The sequence below is a fragment of the Sceloporus occidentalis genome, unplaced genomic scaffold, assembly GCF_023333645.1.
Source record: "Sceloporus occidentalis isolate IW3139 unplaced genomic scaffold, rSceOcc1.0.p SCAF_4, whole genome shotgun sequence".
Lineage (NCBI taxonomy): Eukaryota > Metazoa > Chordata > Lepidosauria > Squamata > Phrynosomatidae > Sceloporus > Sceloporus occidentalis.
Window position 1 is genome coordinate 198591381 of NW_028316984.1, and position 20305 is coordinate 198611685.

The 20305-nt window shown below is 41.3% G+C and overlaps 1 protein-coding gene across 1 annotated transcript in view; it reads left to right on the plus strand.

The window, feature by feature from the left end:
- GCH1 (GTP cyclohydrolase 1) overlaps positions 1-16435 on the plus strand; it is a 53624-nt gene extending 37189 nt beyond the window's left edge. The window contains exons 4-7 of the mRNA XM_089522875.1: positions 6581-6612; positions 7741-7825; positions 9333-13393; positions 16078-16435. Coding sequence (XP_089379001.1) covers positions 6581-6612; positions 7741-7825; positions 9333-9459 — 244 coding nt within the window. The 3' untranslated portion in view covers positions 9460-13393; positions 16078-16435. The remainder of the gene's footprint in view (positions 1-6580; positions 6613-7740; positions 7826-9332; positions 13394-16077) is intronic.
- Positions 16436-20305: the final 3870 nt, after the last annotated feature.

Below are 20305 nucleotides of genomic sequence, written 5' to 3' on the forward strand. Positions count from 1 at the left end.
AGAGAACTTGGAGGGATGCAACCCCTTCTGCGTTCCCCCACAAAACTTTTTTTAGCCCCAAATAGCCCCAAACACACTCTGTTTAATGCCCCTTGAGCCATATTAGGGGCAGGATAGGCCTTTTAAAAAAAACAACTGGAAGTGAGTGAATACCACTTTCTGCTTACTGCCTGTTTTTTTAAAGACCTCTCCTGGGTCTAAATTATCCTGTGGGGAGCAAAAACTCAGTGAAAATACCCCCTAGAAGGCACTTGGGGGCATTTTTCCTACCCTGGGGGGCCACACAATGCCCCTATGGACCCACAGAGTCCACCACAGGCCACACTTGGTCCACCGCTGCTCTAAAGCAAATTACAATGCAAAGAGGAATCAATTCCCAATGCTTGTTTGCTTCTTTCCATCCCCTCTCCATGGGGTTTTAATAGCCTTAGCAGTGACCCCAAGGTTTTGGCAACTGCCCGGGGAAAGGGAGGCATAGAGTGGTTCTGCTATGTATGTGCCATTTAGGATCTTGGCCAGTATGTAGAGACACACCTGAAGTGGGGTGGGACACTTCTTCCTTTTGTGCTGTCTCCAATTTTAATATTTTCCCTGGGGGCAGGGCAATGGATTTGGAATTGTAGGCAAGTGAAGCCAGAGGAGAAATACTTTTAACTGATTATGGATTGCTAAAAAGACAAATGAATGGGTCCAAGAGCAAATCAAATCTTAACTCTGCCTAGAAACCAGGATGACTAAACCTAGGCTATTGTACTTTGGACATACAGTTAGCCCTCCGTATTGATGGATTCTGCATTCATGGTTTCAGCCAACTGTGGTTCACAAATATTCACACACACACACACACTTCCAAAATGCAAGCCTTGATTTTGCCATTTTATTTGAGCAACACCATTTTGTATGTAGTAGGACTTGAACATTCATGGATTTTGGTGTCTCTGAGAAGACATGACTCACTAGGAAAGACAAGCATGATAAGGGATCTTGTAGTACCTTTCAGACTAACTGTGCAAAAGAAGTTGTTGACGTAAGCTTTCATAGACATGGTCTATTTCCTCAGATGTCTACGAAAGCTTATGCTGCAACCTCTTTTACACAATTAGTCTCAAAGATGCTGATGCTTTGATTGGGAGTTCCTGCATGGCAGGGGGTTGGACTGGATGGCCCTTGCAGTCTCTTCGAACTCTATGATTCTAAATCTAAGTACTGTTGGAAGATATATATTTTTTTGCATTCTCTCTTCCCCTCCTTAGATAGATAGATTTTCCTGGATGCAAATCCTTCTGTTTCCCCTCTTGCAGACATCCCATTTGCTCCTACTGAATCAAAGGGCAGTCACTTTGCAAACTGGTAAACAAACACACACAGATAAAAAGGATTTTCCCATGCCCTGTTGGGTTTCCCATCTTCCTCCTCTCTGAGCTTTCTTTAGAAAGATGATGAGATAAGGATTTCTTCTTTACCTGAACTATTCATTAGCTAGATTAGGATATAGCTTCTATGTATATGTAGATTAAAGCCATTAGTAAACTTTTGTTTAAACTGCAAGCTGCTTGTAATTTTTTTAATTCTTCTCAGTTTTTAGAGAAGCATAGTTAGACAGGGACACCTTTCTGCTACTCTGCTGATTTAAAGCTAGAGCCTAACAGGCTTGGCTTTGCCATTTTTGATATTTAAATATTTTTGTTTCCTTACCAAAGGCTGAAGCCTTAGGAGACTTGAATTGCCCTAGAGCTACAAGATTCCTTTGTATGCTGATGTTCCAGACTGACACTGAATTCTAGAATTCAGCCCCTTCCCACTTCTCTTGCAGCTGATATGGTCCCTTTAAAGCTGCAGCCCATCTACTCTCACAAACACTTCCCAAAATGGAGCACTGAAAGGAGAAGTTGGATAATTGTTTTAAAGGCAAATAATTATGCCATGACTAAGTTTAAAGGTCTCTCTCTCACTTACTCACTCAAACAGTCAGGGAGCAGATGGGATGCCCCCATCCCATTTCAGTGCTCCATGCAGTGGGAGTGAAGGTGAGTGGTAAGATTGGCAGGAAAACAAGAAAGGCTATTGGCTGATATGGATATCCAGCAGTGGCATGGGGTTGGAGAACTATCCAGCTGTGACTCCCAGCTTACATGCAGACTGATGGCACCTTCTACTGAGGTCCTTGAGAGGTCCCAGCTGCTATCGTAATCATTTTGTGTCTGGCTATGGGGCAAAGCCACACACTCCAATCCTCTGTGTTCTCCATTAGTCACGGAATGGCAGTTGAGAGGACCTTCGCAACAAAATAATCAGTACTGGGTCTCCCCTACTTTGGTTGTTGTAGGGGGCAGTATAGAATACCAACCTATGCAACAACCAAAAAAAGACATACATGGGAGCTATGTTCTGCTCCCCCCCCCCCACACCCATTGATACCTGAAACTGTGGTTAATAGGAATCTGTTATTTTCAGTGAAACAACTTCTGCCCCAAGAATACCATAGACTCTCAATGGAGGATCTAGACATGCCTAGAGGGAGAACTTCTCTAGGTATATCTAGGTACTCCAGCACGATTTTATGGCAAGCTTAGGCTCCAAGTTGACCATAGAATTGCACTAGAGGATCTAGAAATGAGATCCAGCATGGCATAGTGGTTTGAGCATTGGACAACAACTCTAGAGACCAGGGTTCGATTCCCACTTAGCCAAGAAACCAAGGTGATTTTGAGTAAGTCACACTCTTTCAGCTTCAGGGGAAGGAAATGGCAAACCTCCTCTGAACAAATCTTGCCAAGAAAACCCCATGATAGGGTTGCCTTACGGTCTCCTTAAGTTAGAAATGACTTGAAGGCACACAACACACACACACACACACACACACAGAGAGAGAGAGAGAGAGAGAGAGAGAGAGAGAGAGAGAGAGGGGGGTCTTAGAAATGCTTAGAGAGAACATATTTTTTTAAGATGCGGATATGTGAAAATGCGAATACTGAATCCATGGATATAGGTGTCATAGATGTGTATGTCACTAACAGGATGCCAGTCTCATTGTGTTAAGTGATGCTTCTATTGAATTGTAATGTTTTACAAATGAATCAAGATACCAAAAGTGCAACATCCAGTGAGCAATAGTACTCCCATGTGCAACTCCTGTTCTTCAACCTTTTGCTCGATGTGGATGTTCTGCATGGGACAAACATGTTCAGTCACTTCCATAGAGGATTCCAGTCACCTCCCCCCCCTTCCAGAATCAGACATGCTCAAAACTGTTTTCATTTTTGTGGAGATGGGAATTTTTGACAGTCCCTGGCAGATTTTAGGGCAAAACATTGGCCTCCAGAACTTCAGAGTCTGTCCACCCTGAAACACTGATAGTTCAGATTCAGATTACTAAAGCGCTTGGTGTATATGAGGACAATAATCTCTCCTAATAGGATTTCTCTAATGTGTTTGGGTTTGTACACCAGGGGCATGACCCCTGCTCAGTAAACAGACACTTTTCTGTTTCTGGATTTTCCTTTGGGTAAACTTCAAGCCACTAATTGGACCGATGCACAATTTTGCAGATACCTCATCTGACTCTTTCCAGCACCACACACTATCCATCTCTACTGCAACAGGTTTTTCTGGACATAAAAAAAAATTGTGTGTGAGGGTTTTCTCCCTTCTACCAAGCAACTAAACTCACGCTAGAGCATGGGGCAAAAACATGATTTAGCCTAGAGCAAAATGTAACAAGGTGTTCCTTTCTGCTGCCAGATCATGAAAGCATCAAAGGTGAGTCCTGTTAAGAACTAAGACTAAGATGCATCTAGTGAGCTTCCTGTCTTTAGGTTGGCAAGTGGGCTAGACAAGGTTGCTCCAGTAACTTTTTGACCCTGCTAGTTGGTGACCTTTTCTTATTATACATTTGACACTTTGCAAAATGCCTCCTTAGAGCAATCTCATTTGGTGGTCTTATATCCCTGTGTCGCAGGACATGAGTGCAGGCAGCATCTACCACACACCAGCTTTTTAAAAGCCGTGTTCATTTCAGTGAGAAAGAGTGAGCCATGGAAGGCAGCAAAAGGACAGCAAAATATTAATTGATCTTATTGTTATTGGCCAAGATCACTGTTGTGACTGCATAGTATAAAATCGCCAAATGGAGAGTTCTGTAGTGATTGTGCTACACAGACCTTGTGTTGAATGGCAACATTGCACAAATGAACACACACTTGAATGTGCAGCTGAATGGACAACCAAGTTGGCAGATGCATCCCATGTGCACACACATTGATCTACATTCACATCTATATATGTAATTCTGTTTCTGCAACCATGTATTAAATTCAGATGTTGTGCATGGCATGAAAATACTGAACCATTACTACAGGGAAATGGTGGTTGTTGTCATCATGTGCCTTCAAGCCATTTCCAACTTATGGCAACCCTAAAGTGAACCTATTACAGGGGTTTCTTGGCAAATTTCTTCAGAGAGAGTTTGCCATTGCCATCTTCTGAGGCTGAGAGTGTGTGACTTGACCAAGTTTCATGGCTGAGTAGGGGTTTGAACCCTAGTCTCCAGAGTCATAGTCCAACACTTAAATCACTATGCCATGCTAACTCTCACAGGTAAACATTCTAAACAACACAAGCAAGATTCCAGCCATTTGGGTTTTTTTACTCACAGGAATGGGGAGAAATGTTTGTGGTAATTTCTGTCTCTTGTGCCCAAATATTTTGACTGGCTATGCATCTTGATCTGGGTGAGTGGGATGTGTGCATGTGTTAAGTTGCTGCTGTATCTCAGATGAAAAAAAATGTCTTGGATTGTCCCTGTTGATAACACAAAGCCCTGCATCACTTTACGTATCACATTCTCAGTGGCTTTGCTCCTCAACTTGTTGGACTTTGGCAAGTTTGCCAGGAAGATTAGAGGGAAGATCAGTGATCGCTGGTGGCTTCCATGTTAGCTTGGCAGGCAATCTGACTCCAGGGTTGAATCTGAATCTTATGTGAGCTGTCCAAGGTGATAAGTTCTGTTCTCAAACAGGTTCAACACCTGAATTATTTCCTGTCAAGCTGACATGGATTTATAGCAACCCTGTGAATGAGAAATCTCCAATGATGACCAAGCACCATTGGTCATTAGCTGCCCTGTTCAGGTCTTGCAAACTCAGGGCAAGCTAAACTTTCCTTGATTGAATCCATCCACTTATAATGAAGACTCCCTATTTTCCTATTGCCTCCCACTTTATCATTTTTCTAATGATGCATGCCATCTTATAATATGTCCAAAGTATGACAGCCTCAGTTTAGTCTTCTTGGCTTCTAGGGAGAATTCAGGCTTAATTTGCTTAAGCTGTTGGACTCATTTATTTGTCTTTTTAGCTGTACATGTTGCATGTACCCTGCAGAATTAATGCAGTTTGACACTGTTTTAACTGCCATGGCCCAATGCTATAGCATTCTGGGCTTTGATGTTTTGTGAGATATTTAGCTTTCTCTGTCAGAGAGCTCCCAGGATTCCATAGGATGGAGCCATGACAAAGTGGTATCAAACTGTGTTAATTCTACAGTGTAGCAGCAGCCTCAGGTATCAGAGCAATCTATGGTTCAGAATTCTCTTTCAGTATTAAATTTCAAATGAGTTGCTAGCAATATCACCACAATGCCATACAATTTCTTGAAGGATGGAATAAAATCTGGTGTGAATTCAGTGCCCCACTAACATGGAAGCCATTTTTTCCAGTGGGAAAGATCCTGTGTGGAGCTTGGTTTTAGGGTGACTTTCTGAAAGTCAGATCATATTTATTGTTCTAACTGGAAAATGCCCACAGAGTGGATACATTTGCTGTGGAATCTGTGGAAAGCCAAGTGCCATAGCCTTATGTTTCAATCAACTGCCTCTCATGTTTGCCATTTCGTGATGGGTTTTTCATATATTTGTACCTGGCTTTTCCCCCTCTTATCATACATTTAAACTGCTTTCATTTTGTTTTTGTTTGTTAATTTTAAATTTATACCAGAATTTTCAAGTAACATGATTTACATGTTCTTAACATATAACTTCCTTTTAATCCGGAGTTGGAATATTTCTTTATTGCCTATAATTCTCATATTTTGAATGTATTAATATTATATTTTCTCTGCCTTTTTAGATACTTTAAGCTCTCTGTCTCACTTAATCTTCATCCAAATTATCTATTTTACATTTTTCATTTCAGGAAAGAAAAAAAAATCCTTTCCCTCCTGCTTTCTTAATATAAATTCTCAAATATATACTCTTTCCTATGATTGTATATATTGTATTAAGAAGATGTAAATCACTGACGAAATTTAAATAGACTTTTGTCTGTTTATATAAGGAAAAACAATGAATATTTTCTTAGTTGTACTGTTTTTAATGTTGTAAGCCGCCCTGAGCCCCAGTCTTGTGAGAAGAGTGGGATAGAAATAAATATAATTATTATAATAATATAGTATTTGTGGTTTTATGCTTGTTACTTTTTAAAAATAAGAATATATTAAAGAAATCAAAGAAATTTCAAGTAACATAATGCCTTTTCCTTTTCTTTCCTTCTTTTCTCTACCTCTTCCTGCTTTTCTTCTTTAGGATTGTGGAAATATACAGCAGAAGATTACAGGGTAACTACTATACTTAGTACTCTCTATCCATATATTCCTTCAAGTTCCCTGTCGACTTATAGTGACCCCATGAACTTTAAAGGGTTTTCTTAGGCTATCCTATGTAAAGCAGCTATCCAGAGTGCTAAACCTGTTTTAAAGATAAGTTTTAGCACCTTGGACAGCTCTTTGAAGTTCAGGATGAAACTTAAGAATAGTTGTTTGTGGAGTGTATCTAAAAGCACTCTGGAAAAATGGCGATATATAGATATGAGAAGCAAACAGTGATGCAGTAAAACCCAAGAATTACAGTGTGGGAAACTGTCAGGGATCAGGGGGTTCATGGGGAACCTGGACAGGCAACCACATACCCAAAGGGGGAAAAAACCTAAAAATTTCCTCTCCCAAATGTGTCCCAAAGCCCTCTTAGGGGAGTGGGAGGCAACAATACCATGCTTTGTTCATTCTCTGGGTTGTTGTGGACTTCTGTGTGTACACATGCCTTCAAGTCACCTGTCAAATGATGGTGACCCCCATGAATTTCATAGGGTTTTCTGAGGCAAGGAAGAGTACTTGGTGGTGATTTTGTTGCTAGTTCCTTCCTCTGAAGTATAGCCTACAGCATTTAGTATTCATTGGCGGTCTCCAGTCCAAGTATTAACAGGGTTGCCCCTGCTTAGCTTCCAAGATATGGTGCCTTTATGGTATATATAGACTATGTTCTGGACTTAGGGAAGGCTTTCACCCTCTTCAGCTGGGAGTTACTTGGAGGTCACCTTCTAGATCACTTTCTATTTTTTTAAAAATGATATTTCCTGGCCCTTAAATAACAGTAGAAGGGGGCAGAGATGTGGCAAACATGCCACCTTGCCTGCCAAATTTCATATTTAAAAAATATATATTTAGGCAGTGTTGGAGAAACAAACACAGTTCCAAGAGCCCACTCTGTCCCCAGTCCTGACTTATAGGTCAGAGCAGTGGCACTTTCTGGTTAGCAGTGATGATGGCATCATCAACCAGTGCCCTCAGGTCTTCCCAAAACAGGTTCTGGAGAGGAATTTGCACATGTGCAAGACACCAACTGGATTTCAGCCGATGACACCCCATGGCAATCACTGTTTTCCCATTCTATTCTATTTCTTGTTGCAGTTCAGGAGCGCCTAACAAAACAGATAGCCGTTGCCATCACAGAAGCCTTGCAGCCTGCTGGGGTTGGTGTGGTTGTTGAAGCGACGTAAGTTTGTGCAAGCTCTGCTCAGCTTCCAAATTGGGAGAATTGGAGAGGTGTATTGTTTGGGTTGTTGTTATTGTTACGTGCCTTCAAATCAGCTCTGACATATGATGATCCAATCCTAGAGTTTTATTAGCCAGATTTCTTCAAACGAGGTTTGCCACTATTGCCTTCCTCTGAGGTTGAGAGAGTGTCACTTGCCCAAGATTACCCAATGGGTTTCCATGGCTGAGTGGGCATTGAGCCTATCACTGAAACCATTACATCATGTTGGCTCCCATTTGCTGCTCTTAATGAGTGTTAATGTTTTTAACAGATTTGTTTCAATTGGTTTTGATTTCTATGGATAACTTAATTGAATTTTTAATTTTAACCTTTTCTCTATGCTTTTATTTACAACTTCATTTTTAATTTTTTATTAATAAAATAATTTTATTATCACTTAAAAATATAGACACCTAAACACACATATCTATACATCTTCACGTTAAATCAATAAGGAAAGTATCTACATAAAGGAAAGTTTCTACATAAATATTTACAACTTCATAAGTGTTTTAACTTTTGAAAGCTGCCTTGAGTCCCAGTATTGGGGAAAAGGCAGGATCAAAATGAATGGATTATGATAATGATGATAATGGCTGGAATCATCTGTCATAATATACGTTATTTAACTTTATGTATACTTAGCTATGTAGCAAAGGTGCTAAGAATCCCTACTGGCGAATTGAAAAGATGTGTAATGGGATACCAACAGGAGTGTCCCAGTGCATGTCAGCACTCATGCCTAGCCAGTATCCTGATGCACAATGGGACCAACAGACTGATGTTCAATGGGATGGATACACATTGGTCCTGTTGTGGTTTCTGTCCCAAAGCACATCAGTCACTTTGATGGCTCCCCTATGTAGTAATATAACAGTAGCCCTTTATTGGATAGGGACATTACGCAACTGCCCAGTTCTAAATCCCACAGACAAAACTCCACTTATGAAGATGTAAGTCCCCAACAGCATTCTGGCCTATAAAAACAACAGCAGCAACAGCAACAACAACAACAATCACTGGAATCCTATATGACCTATTAAGTTACATAACTTTATGTATACCTAGCTATGTAGCAGAGGTGCTAAGAAACCTCTTTCCTGAATTGTAAATATGCGTAAAAGGACACCAGTAACATAAAGATTGTTATACCAGGATTGTTATACCAATACAATTGTTACAAAAGGTTGTTGTTTAAGCAAAATGACAACCTCAGTTTAGTCATTATATCATTATTATTATCATCATCATCATCAAAATCATCATCACCATCAGAATCACAACAGCAGCAGCAACTTCAGGGATCTTCTGGGGGACTTTATTGTCTGCAATGAAGGTCCCAATGGCTGCCTACAGCCCAGGACCACATTCCCCCCACCCTTGTTGCAAACTGAAAAAAGGAGATACAAGGTGGTGTATTTTCTTTGCCTGGTGAGACCTATTTTCTCCCTTTCTTTCCCCACAGGCACATGTGCATGGTGATGCGAGGCGTTCAGAAAATGAACAGTAAAACTGTGACCAGCACAATGCTGGGAGTTTTCCGGGAAGACCCAAAAACACGGGAAGAGTTTTTGACGCTCATCCGCAGCTAAAGTCTGCCACCTTTTCTATGGACTCCCTCGCTGGACTTGTCTTGTCTTAACATTGCTGTTGGGTTACTTGCTGCTTGTTCCCATTTCTCTTTTTTAAAAAACGTCTGTCATTTTAATTATTATTATTTTTTGGTTCAGTTGTTATCAGTTCTGTAAAAGGCACCTTATGGTGAGTCCAACGTGTACTTTTTGTTTGCTCAAAAAGTCCCCAATGTCAGCGGTTCCTAATGGTCCTGAAAATGTCCTCTCAATCTACATTGTCATGTGAATCTTTTCAGGTATTGTCAGACAGTGAATGTGTAAGATATTGTTGGGTTTTTTTTTTTTGTGTCTATGTGAGCTAAATAAGATTTTATAAACAGAGCTTTTTAAGGTCATTAAAGTGCTTTAAGGAAATGCTCCCATTTGAGGGAGGGAGAGGGAAAGCCCTTTGCCCAAATGCCCCTCAATATTGCTTTCACTTGTGGAGAGAAAGATGGGACAAGATGTCTGCTAAAGATTATCCAGAGGTCTACCAGGAGACGGTGGTCTACCTTCTACTCACACTTGCTGTAGAGTCCTAATGTCTCAAGCAGATACATTTGTGCAGACATTTAAGGAGATGTTTGTCTTGTTCTTCATGAAAAGTGTCTTACTGAAGCTGACCTAAATAACTGTACTTTGGGCAACATAAAATGAAATACTACTAAGAAGTTTTATAGATTCATTTAATTAGAAAAATGTGGCCCAGTAATTAGATACAGCTCTCCTGAGCAGAATTGCATGCTTTTTGCTTACGCTCATTCGCTTGGACCATTGTGAAACAGATTATTTGCCAAGACTTCAGTGGCTCAAGTCAACAAACTTCTGCTCACATATGGAGCCTCTAAAAGTGCTATTTGGAGGTACTTCCTGGAGAAAAACTACAGCCAGAACTTCTGCCCTTAAACTCTGTGCATTGACTACTTGGAGACATGTAGTTGACCACTGTAGGAAAAATACATTAGACTGGATAGATATTTGGACAGACCTGGAAAAGCTATTTTGGGGGACCACAGTGGCCACAATCCCCCCAGTCATCTAGGCTAAATAATTTTTTGTCTGTTTGGGCTAAATAAGATTTTATGAACAGAGCTTTTTTAAGGTCATTAAAGTGCTTTAAGGAAATGCTCCCAATCGAGCGAGGGAAAGGGAACTCCTTTTGCCCATATGCCCGCCCCCCCAAATCACCCCATTGATTTTCCCATATGGAGAGAAAGAGGGGACAAAAAGTCCACACACCTTCCAGATGTTGACTTTTAGGTAGGTTTTCCTGAGGAAGCAATGCTGATTCCTGGGAAGATTTTAGCCAGAATCGTTTGGTGTCTTAGGCATGCATTAAGTTCCCTTACAGGAACAATTGGACATTTTTCTCCATTGTGGAACAGCCAGATTGAGAAAATGTAATTCTGAATGTGGTGCCATGGGCTGCATGATCGTAAATGATTACCTATTGTACTTTGTAAAGTGCTGTACATGGATGCACGTGTATACTGATGCACATGGTGCATTGCATATTATGCATGCATATTTATTTGTACTGTGTCACAGTCTTCTAAAAGGAGGTGTGGTGCTTCTGTGGCATCACTCTGTGGCTCCGATACAATGTGCCCTCAGTGTAGCATAAATATCAGCAGTGCACAACTCATTTGTAGAATAGAATATTATGCAATGCACTGGGGACCATCGTACAAGGTGCAGTTTACAACTGTGGAACCACAGTTTCCAGTGTGCAATGTGCTTGCACTGCTGTCAGTAGACTGCAGGTAGTATTCTGTATCAGTTATTTAGTTAAGTATACTTAACTAAGGGGCTGTACAGACTGGCTTGAAGCTCTGGCATGGGGCTGTGGACTTTGGACGACACATGCTCCCACGCCGCTGCCCCACCCAGACATCACACTGACTTCCCAACTGCATGGCAGGCGGTGTCACGGTACTCCTTTGGTGTGACATTTATATGACAGAACCCGAAAGGAGCACCGAAAGGGTGCCTATTTGCCGGCTCTAAAAGGAGTGACATTTTCTTTTAGAGCCGGCAAAGCGCCAGATTGGGGCCGTGGTGTGCAGTTGCCACAACCCCTCAAAGGGGCAGCAGCAAGCCGCTCCTTTGGGGCCATCTGTTTTGCCCCTCAGTAGCTTTTCCTGGCCCAACACCCTCTCCCTTTGATGGAAACAACATTTACCCATGTTCCAATCACCGGCAGAATTGACCTTTCTTCCCATGCTGAAGCCCAGTAAAGTAGGTTTGGGGACTTACAGTCATGGCAAATAATAATAACAATGATGATGATGGCTCAAGGTGATGTTCAGCATATTGAAATACAAAACACAAAAAGAAAACACATACAACCAGCAGTTAAACTATAATACTATAAAACCAAACACACTCATATTAGTACATTCTTTAAAATATGCAAATTAAAAAATCATGTTTCAAAATTAGCTGGCTTGGCTTTCCAGAAGAGATGTGTTTTTAATATTGTTTTAAATGTCATCAGTGGTTTCAGCTGTCATATCTTTTCCAGCAGGTCACTCCACAGTTTGGGGGCAGCAGATGAAAAAGCCCTCTGGGAAACCGTTGCCAGTCTAGTGCTGGCCAGTTGAAGCAAACATTTCCCAGAGGACCTGAGTGTACAGGTTGGATTGTATGGGAACAGGCAATCCTGTAGGTAACCTGGACCTAGTGTCACAATTTGAATAGGTGGCAATCATGAATACAGAATAGTTACCATCTGTAACTAATTACAAGGGTACTTAACTAAGCAGCTGATACAGAATACTGGCCTAGATCTGTTGTACTATGCTGAATAGTTCTCTGTCTTGATGGCCAGCATCCTGTTGGTATTTTATTTACTTAATTTCTCTAATTTGTCTGCCTTTCTCCCAGCTGCCACAAGTTAAGAGCCGAAGAAGATGATGGAAAGAAAGCAGAGAGGGACCTAACCCAACCATAAATTCCCCTACAGAAATTATTGTATTTTATGGTCTGCTGCAGAACAGGTGTATTCATTTCAAGGTTGTGGAAGTGTAGAGGCCATGTTGCGCATGGATACACCTTGTTCATTGTTGAGCATGGACGCAAATTGCACATCCATGCCCATTAGTTGCACAGTGTCACAATTCTCCAGTGTGTTGGCTTTGTATAACTATCATGTGATTCTGTGAGTAGAAAGCCGTACTTCATTTCCTCAGTGTAGTATCTCAGCTTCTATCTCCTCATTTCAGTCTGCAAACTGTTTTTGGCTGCCTCACTGTCCCTCTCCTTAGTGGGAAGGGTTTCATGTTCTCTGTGCTCAGATGTGCATCTTGCCATGAAGAAACTACCAGCTATGAGATGACTGTTCTTCTGTTCAGCCAACTGTCAGCCTAACGTTGGAGACTGGCACCTGTAAGTCATGGCAAGAAATATCTGTGACAATCACATCTTCTTGGTACAGCCGACCCTCCATATTCATAAATTTCTTATCCTCATATTCAACCATCCATGGTTTGAAAATGTTTAAAAATAAATATAAATTCCAAAAAGGAATCCTTGATTTTACCCTTTTATGTAAGAGACACCATTTTATTAACCTACTGAATATAATGGGATTTGAGCATCCATGGATTTTGGTATCCACAGAGGGTCTAGAACCAAACCCCAGTGAATATCAAGGTATTTGTACAATACAAAGATTTTTGGGGCTGATAGGCCAAGGATTTGCTGTAAGACAACCGTTTTTATATCCATTCTACAGGAGTCTGGACAACAACTTATTTCTCTTGGGAAGGAGTTATTCAAATAAGAGGCACATGGGAATAAATCCATTGTTTCAGGGGACAAAGATAAATCCACTGGAAGTGACTATGAAGGAACATATTCTGCAATGTTCAATTTTCATTCAGGAATTTTTCTTCTCTTTGGGGAGAGTAATGTAAGTGGGGAAGGTGCACAACAACACCTGCAGCAAACTGGGTTTACATTTGATGGCATTTCAGTGCTACGTTTTCCTTCTGATCAAACTGTTATAAATAGTACATCATTCACATCTGAAAGCACATTAATATCCCGTCAGAACGTCTGTGCCTGAGCATTTGGACTTTGAAATTCAGCCCATGTTTACCTCCCAATGACCAATCCCAAAACAAAGCAATCTAGTTTGCAAGGTGCAGGAGGTGTGAAAGCGTGTGCTGTGGCAATCAGACATCTTTCTGCACTTTAGGAATTCCTCCTGGTAATTCCATGCTGTCTGTACCATATAGACGGACCCTTACTTGGAGTTCCTTTAGATGCTGCTCTTCTTTGGATTGAGCTATAGGGAAGGTGACCTTAAAAATATCCATACTGCATGTTCAGGTCCAGCACATACAACTTTCCTTTTGTAGCAAAACCGCACCATACTTGCAGTGGATCTTAGTTCTGTGCTGGGCCTTTTTAATGAAGATGGATCGCTAATGCAGCCCTAGTGTTTCTCCACTATATTGTTTACTGTTGATGCCAATTTCAGTTAAGATGCAATAATAATAACCAACAACAATAATCTAGGGGCAACCGATGAAAATGTTATTTCTTACCCACCTCTCCTCAAGGCTTGAAGTGAGGTACAACATACTGTAGATTAAAACTCATAAAACCGTTATAACACATTACATTAAAAGACATAAACACAGGACACATTAAAACCATCCAACAATTAAAAAATATATCAATTTAAAATTCACAATCTAAAACTGACTGGTTAGGCCTACCAGAAGAGCTAGGTCTTTAATACTGTTTTAAATTCAAATTCTGTCAAATCTCTCCAAGCAGGTTATTCCACAGTCTGGGGGTGGCCAATGAAAATGTCCTCTAGGTGACAGTTGTCAGTCTGATTCTGGTTGGTTAAAGTAAATGTCCCCCAGAGGACTTGAGTGTTTGGGGCGGATTATATGGGAGGATTATACATCTAGTCTGTGAGTTCTATATCTTAATGCATGCATCAGTGGAGTGAAATGGTGGAGGAGTTCCGACATCTTTGTCAGTCTGCTGAAAATCATCCAGAGACTGTGATCTACTTTCTATCCACACTTGCCATAGAGTCCTTGTATCTCAAGCAGATATGTTTGTGCAGACATTTAAGGAGAAGTTCTGTCTCATGAAGATGTGTCTTACTGAAGTTGACCTAAATAACTGTACTTTGAGCAAAAGAAATATTACATTCTATAGTCTCCTTTAATTAGAAAAATATGGCCCAATAATTGGAGCCAGTTCTCTTAAGCAGAATTGTATGCTTTGAGCTTATGCTCATTTGCTTAGTCCATTGTGAAACAGATTGTTTGCCAGAGTTGAAATGGCTCAAATCAATAGCAAATCAGACTTCTGCTCACACATGGAGCCTCTAAAAGTGCTTTTTGGAGGTACTACCTGGAGATAAACTACAGCCAGAGCCTTGGTCCTTAAACTTTTTGCATTGTCTATTTGGAGACATAGGGTTGGCCGCTGTAGGAAAAGGACACTAGACTGGATAGCCATTTGGGCAGATTGTAGGAAAGTTATTTTGGGGAACCTCAGTTTCCACAATCCCCCCAGCCATCTGGGCTGGACAATGCTAGCATTATAATCCCCCCAAAAGCAATTTATTGAAGATTAGTGTCTTCATAAGTGGCCTGGTTTGTGTGGGAATTAGAACCGCATAGTTGTATAGCGTCCATATCTAGTAGAGGGTGTTGCATTACCATAGAGCAGAACCATCCAAGTGCCTGGAACTGATGTGCGCTGGTTTCAGTGCACATTGCAATGGTCCTTATGTGCGTTAGGCTGGCATTCTTGCTGGTGTCCCATTATACATATTCATAATTTGGTAAAGGGGTTTTCTTAGCACCTCTACTACACATCAAGGTAGACATAAAGGTACATAACAGGTTATATAGGATTCCAGTGACCATTTCCAAGCAATGCATCCAGCAGGGCTTTTTTTGAAAGGTCTTTTGGGACCAGTTATGGGACTTAGAACCTCAAAGGGCCAATATGCTGTATCACCTACTAAGGAACCTTTCTGGTTGCTGGCCAAATGGACCTCCTCCTCTGCATGCAGCTAATACCCGGTGATGTTGGTTGTGGGCACTGAGATATGATCATAGTGACAGTGTCACAGTTGTGAATAAGGGACATTCATGCATGAATGTATTTCACTAAGTAGCTGATACAGATTACTGACCAAGGTTCTTTGTGAAGTTGAATGCTTTCATGGCCGGCATCCATAGTTTTTTTGTTGGTTTTTCAGGCTGTGTGGCCATGTTCTAGAAGAGTTTATTCCTGATCTTTCGCCAGCATATGCGGCTGGCATCTTCAGAGAATGCTGGCAATGGAAGAGAGTGGGGTATATTCTTAATTTGCTTTATCCATCCCTTTCACATCTGTATCTTGCCCTTTTTCCAAGCCTTAAAGCACTTCAGTTGAAATTGAACAACTGGCAGAGAGAGGAGGAGGAAGTAGGAAGACCACCAGGAATGCCCACTTCATATAATCTGTCCAGCTCAAGAGCAAAGGCAGTAGCAGAGGCATATTCAGGACAGAGTTTGCACCCTCACTGGCTATTGACTAATCCCTCTTTCCTCATTTTGCCTTGCTGTCCTCCAGACATACCTCTTAACTGGTACTTGGATGCAACCTCCTGGCAACTCTTGCTGTGCAATCTCCATAGACAGAACGTGGGATACTCCTAGGCGCATGAATGCACACTTGTGTAGACCTCATCAGTTTCCATAGAACTTGGGCACAGGGACAGTTTGTGCCTTTCTGTGGCCTTAGAACTTGATGAGATAACATTGTATGCCTTGGTGAATATTATTATTTATGATGATTCTTTTGTGAACTCTGTGTAACTTGAAGCTCAAAACTTTGTTTTGCTCAGTGTGTGTATAAACCTAATTTAGCCTGTTAATATGTTCTTCCTGTGTCAAAGTCTGTTCTATTTAAAGCATTAAAATACAATCTTGGTCCATTATGGAGAATTTCCTTTTGTGTGATCTGTGAGTTTTGTAGTTGGGCCAACAGATGACCTACCTTTTCATGGCCAGTATCTTCTTAGTGGCATACATAGGCATAATCCACCGTAAACAAGCATATCTCTTTGTCATTTGGTATTCCAATAAAATAATAATAATAATAATAATAATAATAATAATAATTTGTATCCTGCCTCTCCAAGCAGATTGAGGCAACTAACAATAATAAAACACCCTTAAACACAATAAAACAGTTATTATCATTATATTCCAACCCTCCCAACCCCGTCCGTCCACCAGAAAATACAATTAAATACGAAAAAATTGTTAAAACAAAGCAGAGGCAGCACCGGACAGTAGTGGATACTTGATGGAATTAATAGAAAAATTACTAGGATGTTAATCTGGGAAGGCCTGTTGGAAGAGATACATCTTGATTTCCTTTTTAAAACATTCAAGACTGGTCATATGTCGGATCTCCTCTGACAGGCTGTTCCATAATTTGGGGGCGGCAGAAGAGAAGGTTCTCTGAGTAACTACAGCCAGCCTAGTTGTTGCTGGCTGCAGTAAGTTTTTGTTAGAGGACTTAAGTATGTGGGGCGGATTATATGGGAGAAGGCGATCCTTCTTGTCTCTGCAATGGCCAGCCCTCTCCCTGAACTCACTGTTGAGTCACTCATATATATACGTGGCTGTTTCATTGCTGGTGAAAAGTAGGAGGAGAATCGGAGAAGTGTCTGGCTATGTCTCTGTAACCAGATGCAAAATTATTACTTCAGCTGCTGAGACTGGACTGCAGCAGATGATGCAATGGCTTAATGCCTGGCCAGGGCAACATAGCCAGATGTTGTTCTGATGCCCCTCCTTTCAACTAGACGCAGCATGGCTGGGTGCAGGGGCCTGCGGCATCTCTGTGATATGTCCAGGGGCTGGTAGATGGCCTGCTATAGGGTGCTTCCACATTTTAAACTACTACACTATGGTGCGTCACACAGGATTCCAGCCAATATCTGTCACAGACTTTGGAGGACAGTGTGAAGGCTTCTGTGTCGCTACTTCTTAGGACCAAAACTGAATTGGTGATAGAGAATTCTGGGAACTGTAGTTTGTTGTGGCACCAGAGCTCTCTGACTGAGGTGGCTAAATGTCTCACAAAACTACAGTTTACAGAACTCCCTAGCATTGAACCAGGGCAGTTAAAGTCATTAAAGTGGGCTCAAACTGGCTTATTTTTGCAGTGTGTTTTGACCCATAGGCTTACAAAATCAGTGCAACGATGGATTCATGTTATCTCCTCCCCATTTCTCTGGGTACCTTATTCTTCTGTTATGGGCAACTGTGCATTTGTGTTCATGCACGTGTGAGAGAGACAACACATTTTAATCTTTCCCATAAGCCAGATGACTAACCTTTTTAATTTATTTGGAATGAAGAAAAGCTCAAGAGGTACAAATGGGGATGTTTTGTTCAATTTAAAAGAACAGCCTTACATTTAAAAAATTACACAGAGGTCTGAATATAAAAGGCTCTCTGTCAATATTAGGTAGCTCAAACAGCGATGCTTGGCCTAGCTTGAGGCCTCCAATACTCTTGAAGTTACCCTTTTTTCCGTCTTTGTTCAGCTTTGTAGAATCTGTAGACTCAAATGAAATGTTGACTTTGAATTCCCAGAAGAGCCTACATTTTGTAGCAGATTTAATAAAAGCTGGGCCGATGTTTTATCAGCAGAGGAACATCAACATTTGGGTTTCCCCCCACTATTTGTATTTTGTCATTCCTCCATGGACCTCAGTTCAACAAACAGGATGCGCAGGATTTCTACATGTTTATCCTTGCAGCAACCTTATAAAAGTGGTCAGGAGGATCCAGGGGTCCATGCACTGAGTTCCTTGGCTGGGTTTGAACTTTGGGGGCCTCTGTTGGAGTCCCCTACTCCAAACTAGGACTGTAACATACCCTCCAACATTTCACAGATGAAATTGGGAACGCGTGTCGCCAAGCATCCTCAAGGTATTGTCAAAAAGGGAAAATTATTAAGGAGGAAGAAGACACATGCTAGGAGAGGCTGCAGCAGTTTGCTTTGGCCTCAGCCTCCAGGGAGTGGCACGATGCTGCTGCTTCCCCTTCTTTCCTCCCCTACTACTTTTTCATTTCGAATTCAGTTTGCAGCAACTGAAATAAGCTGAGGACAAAGGGGGGAATTGGGAGAAGGAGAGAGAAACTAGGACATTTTAAAGACGGGTGAAATAGTGACACAACAGGATTAATTGGCCCTGACTGTCCCTGCCAAACCAGGATAGTTGGAAGTTATGCTGTAAAGCAAACTCTGCTCACAGAACCGATTTCAGCCCAATTTTGGGGATTAACTCTTGCATGTTTTCTCTTACTCAGAAGCAATTGTTGGGGGTTCCAGAATGACTAGTTGGCTCATTGTGATACTGGACACCTTACAGGAGAAAGTGGTAAGATGGTTGTGCTGGTTATATTGCCAACAGAAGCTGGCAAGATCTGTTCAAGATGTGCTTTAAATGGACTGGAACCACAGACCAGCGGAACCAGTTCAGAAGTATTTCCTTGGGTCTTAGGTAGGCATAATTAGATGTGGCACCACCGTCCTTCAGCGAGAATCAAAGTAGAAGTTAAAAACCACAGCCATGGAGGACAGAACCGAACACTCCTAAGTGATTCAGGAATGTACTGTATATACTCGTGTATAAGTCTAGAAATTTAGGTCCAAAAATTGACCTCAAAAAACCTGAGTCAACTTACCCATGGGTCAATTTAAGTATTGTGCCTTAACTCTTATTAAAAAGAAGAAAACATCCCCTAGTGAAAGGGAAGAGTATAATGTGTCTTGGAAGCACTGATCCCCTCTACTCTCTCATCCATCCAACCTTAAGAGTAAGTACAAAGAGCTATGTCTGCTGGAATTTTGTAAGTTTTTGACATTGATTTGCACTGCTTCATCCCTTAGATCAGTGGTTCCCAACCTGTGAGTCGGGACCCCTTTGGGGGTCGCCTAAGACCATTGCAAAATACCTATTTAATTACAGTTATGAAGTAGCAAGAAAAATAATTTCATGGGTTTGGGTCACCACAACATGAGGAACTGTATTAAAGGGTCATGGCATTAGGAAGGTTGGGAACCTCTGCTTTAGATCCTTTGCTAAATGCCCCTTAAGTTTTACCCTCGACTTATCCATGGGTCATATCAAAATCCATAATTTTGGCCCCCAAACTTGCCCTCGACTTATACATGAGGTCTACTTATAGTCGAGTGCATACGGTAGTTTGGCTGAGAGAATAAACAAACAAGTCCGGTGCATAACAGAAATCACTAACAAGCAGGATTGCTTTGTTTTATTTCAGAGCAATGGTTTTGTGTTCCAAAGGCAGGATACATATGCATTTCAATTTTTTGAAAAGAATACTGGTGGGGAGAGAACGCAATTGCTCAATCACCAATGGCCCAACATAATGTTATCTATTTTTCTGCAAAGCCCTTGAACTAGTCTGTTGACCAGCGACACCCTTCGCAAGGAGAGAAAGCGGTTGGGTGGGAAGGTTGCTGGTTCAGGGAGGTCATCACCTTGTATTGATTTTAGGAAAGTTTGCGCAGGCCTCTCTTTATCTCCCCAGCAAAGAGTAAGCACAACTTCTGGGTTCTCTTTGATTACTATCAGAACCCGCCAAGGTTGCCGATCCAACATTTCACCTCATGGGGAACCTTTCAGACGTTTCTTTACTCTTGTAATCCAGTTGTTTTGGGGACCACTAGACAATTTTTTCTTTTTTTAAAACAGCTTGTTTATGTCGGACGTTGTATCTATCCTGCAGAAATAATGCAGTTTGACATTGCT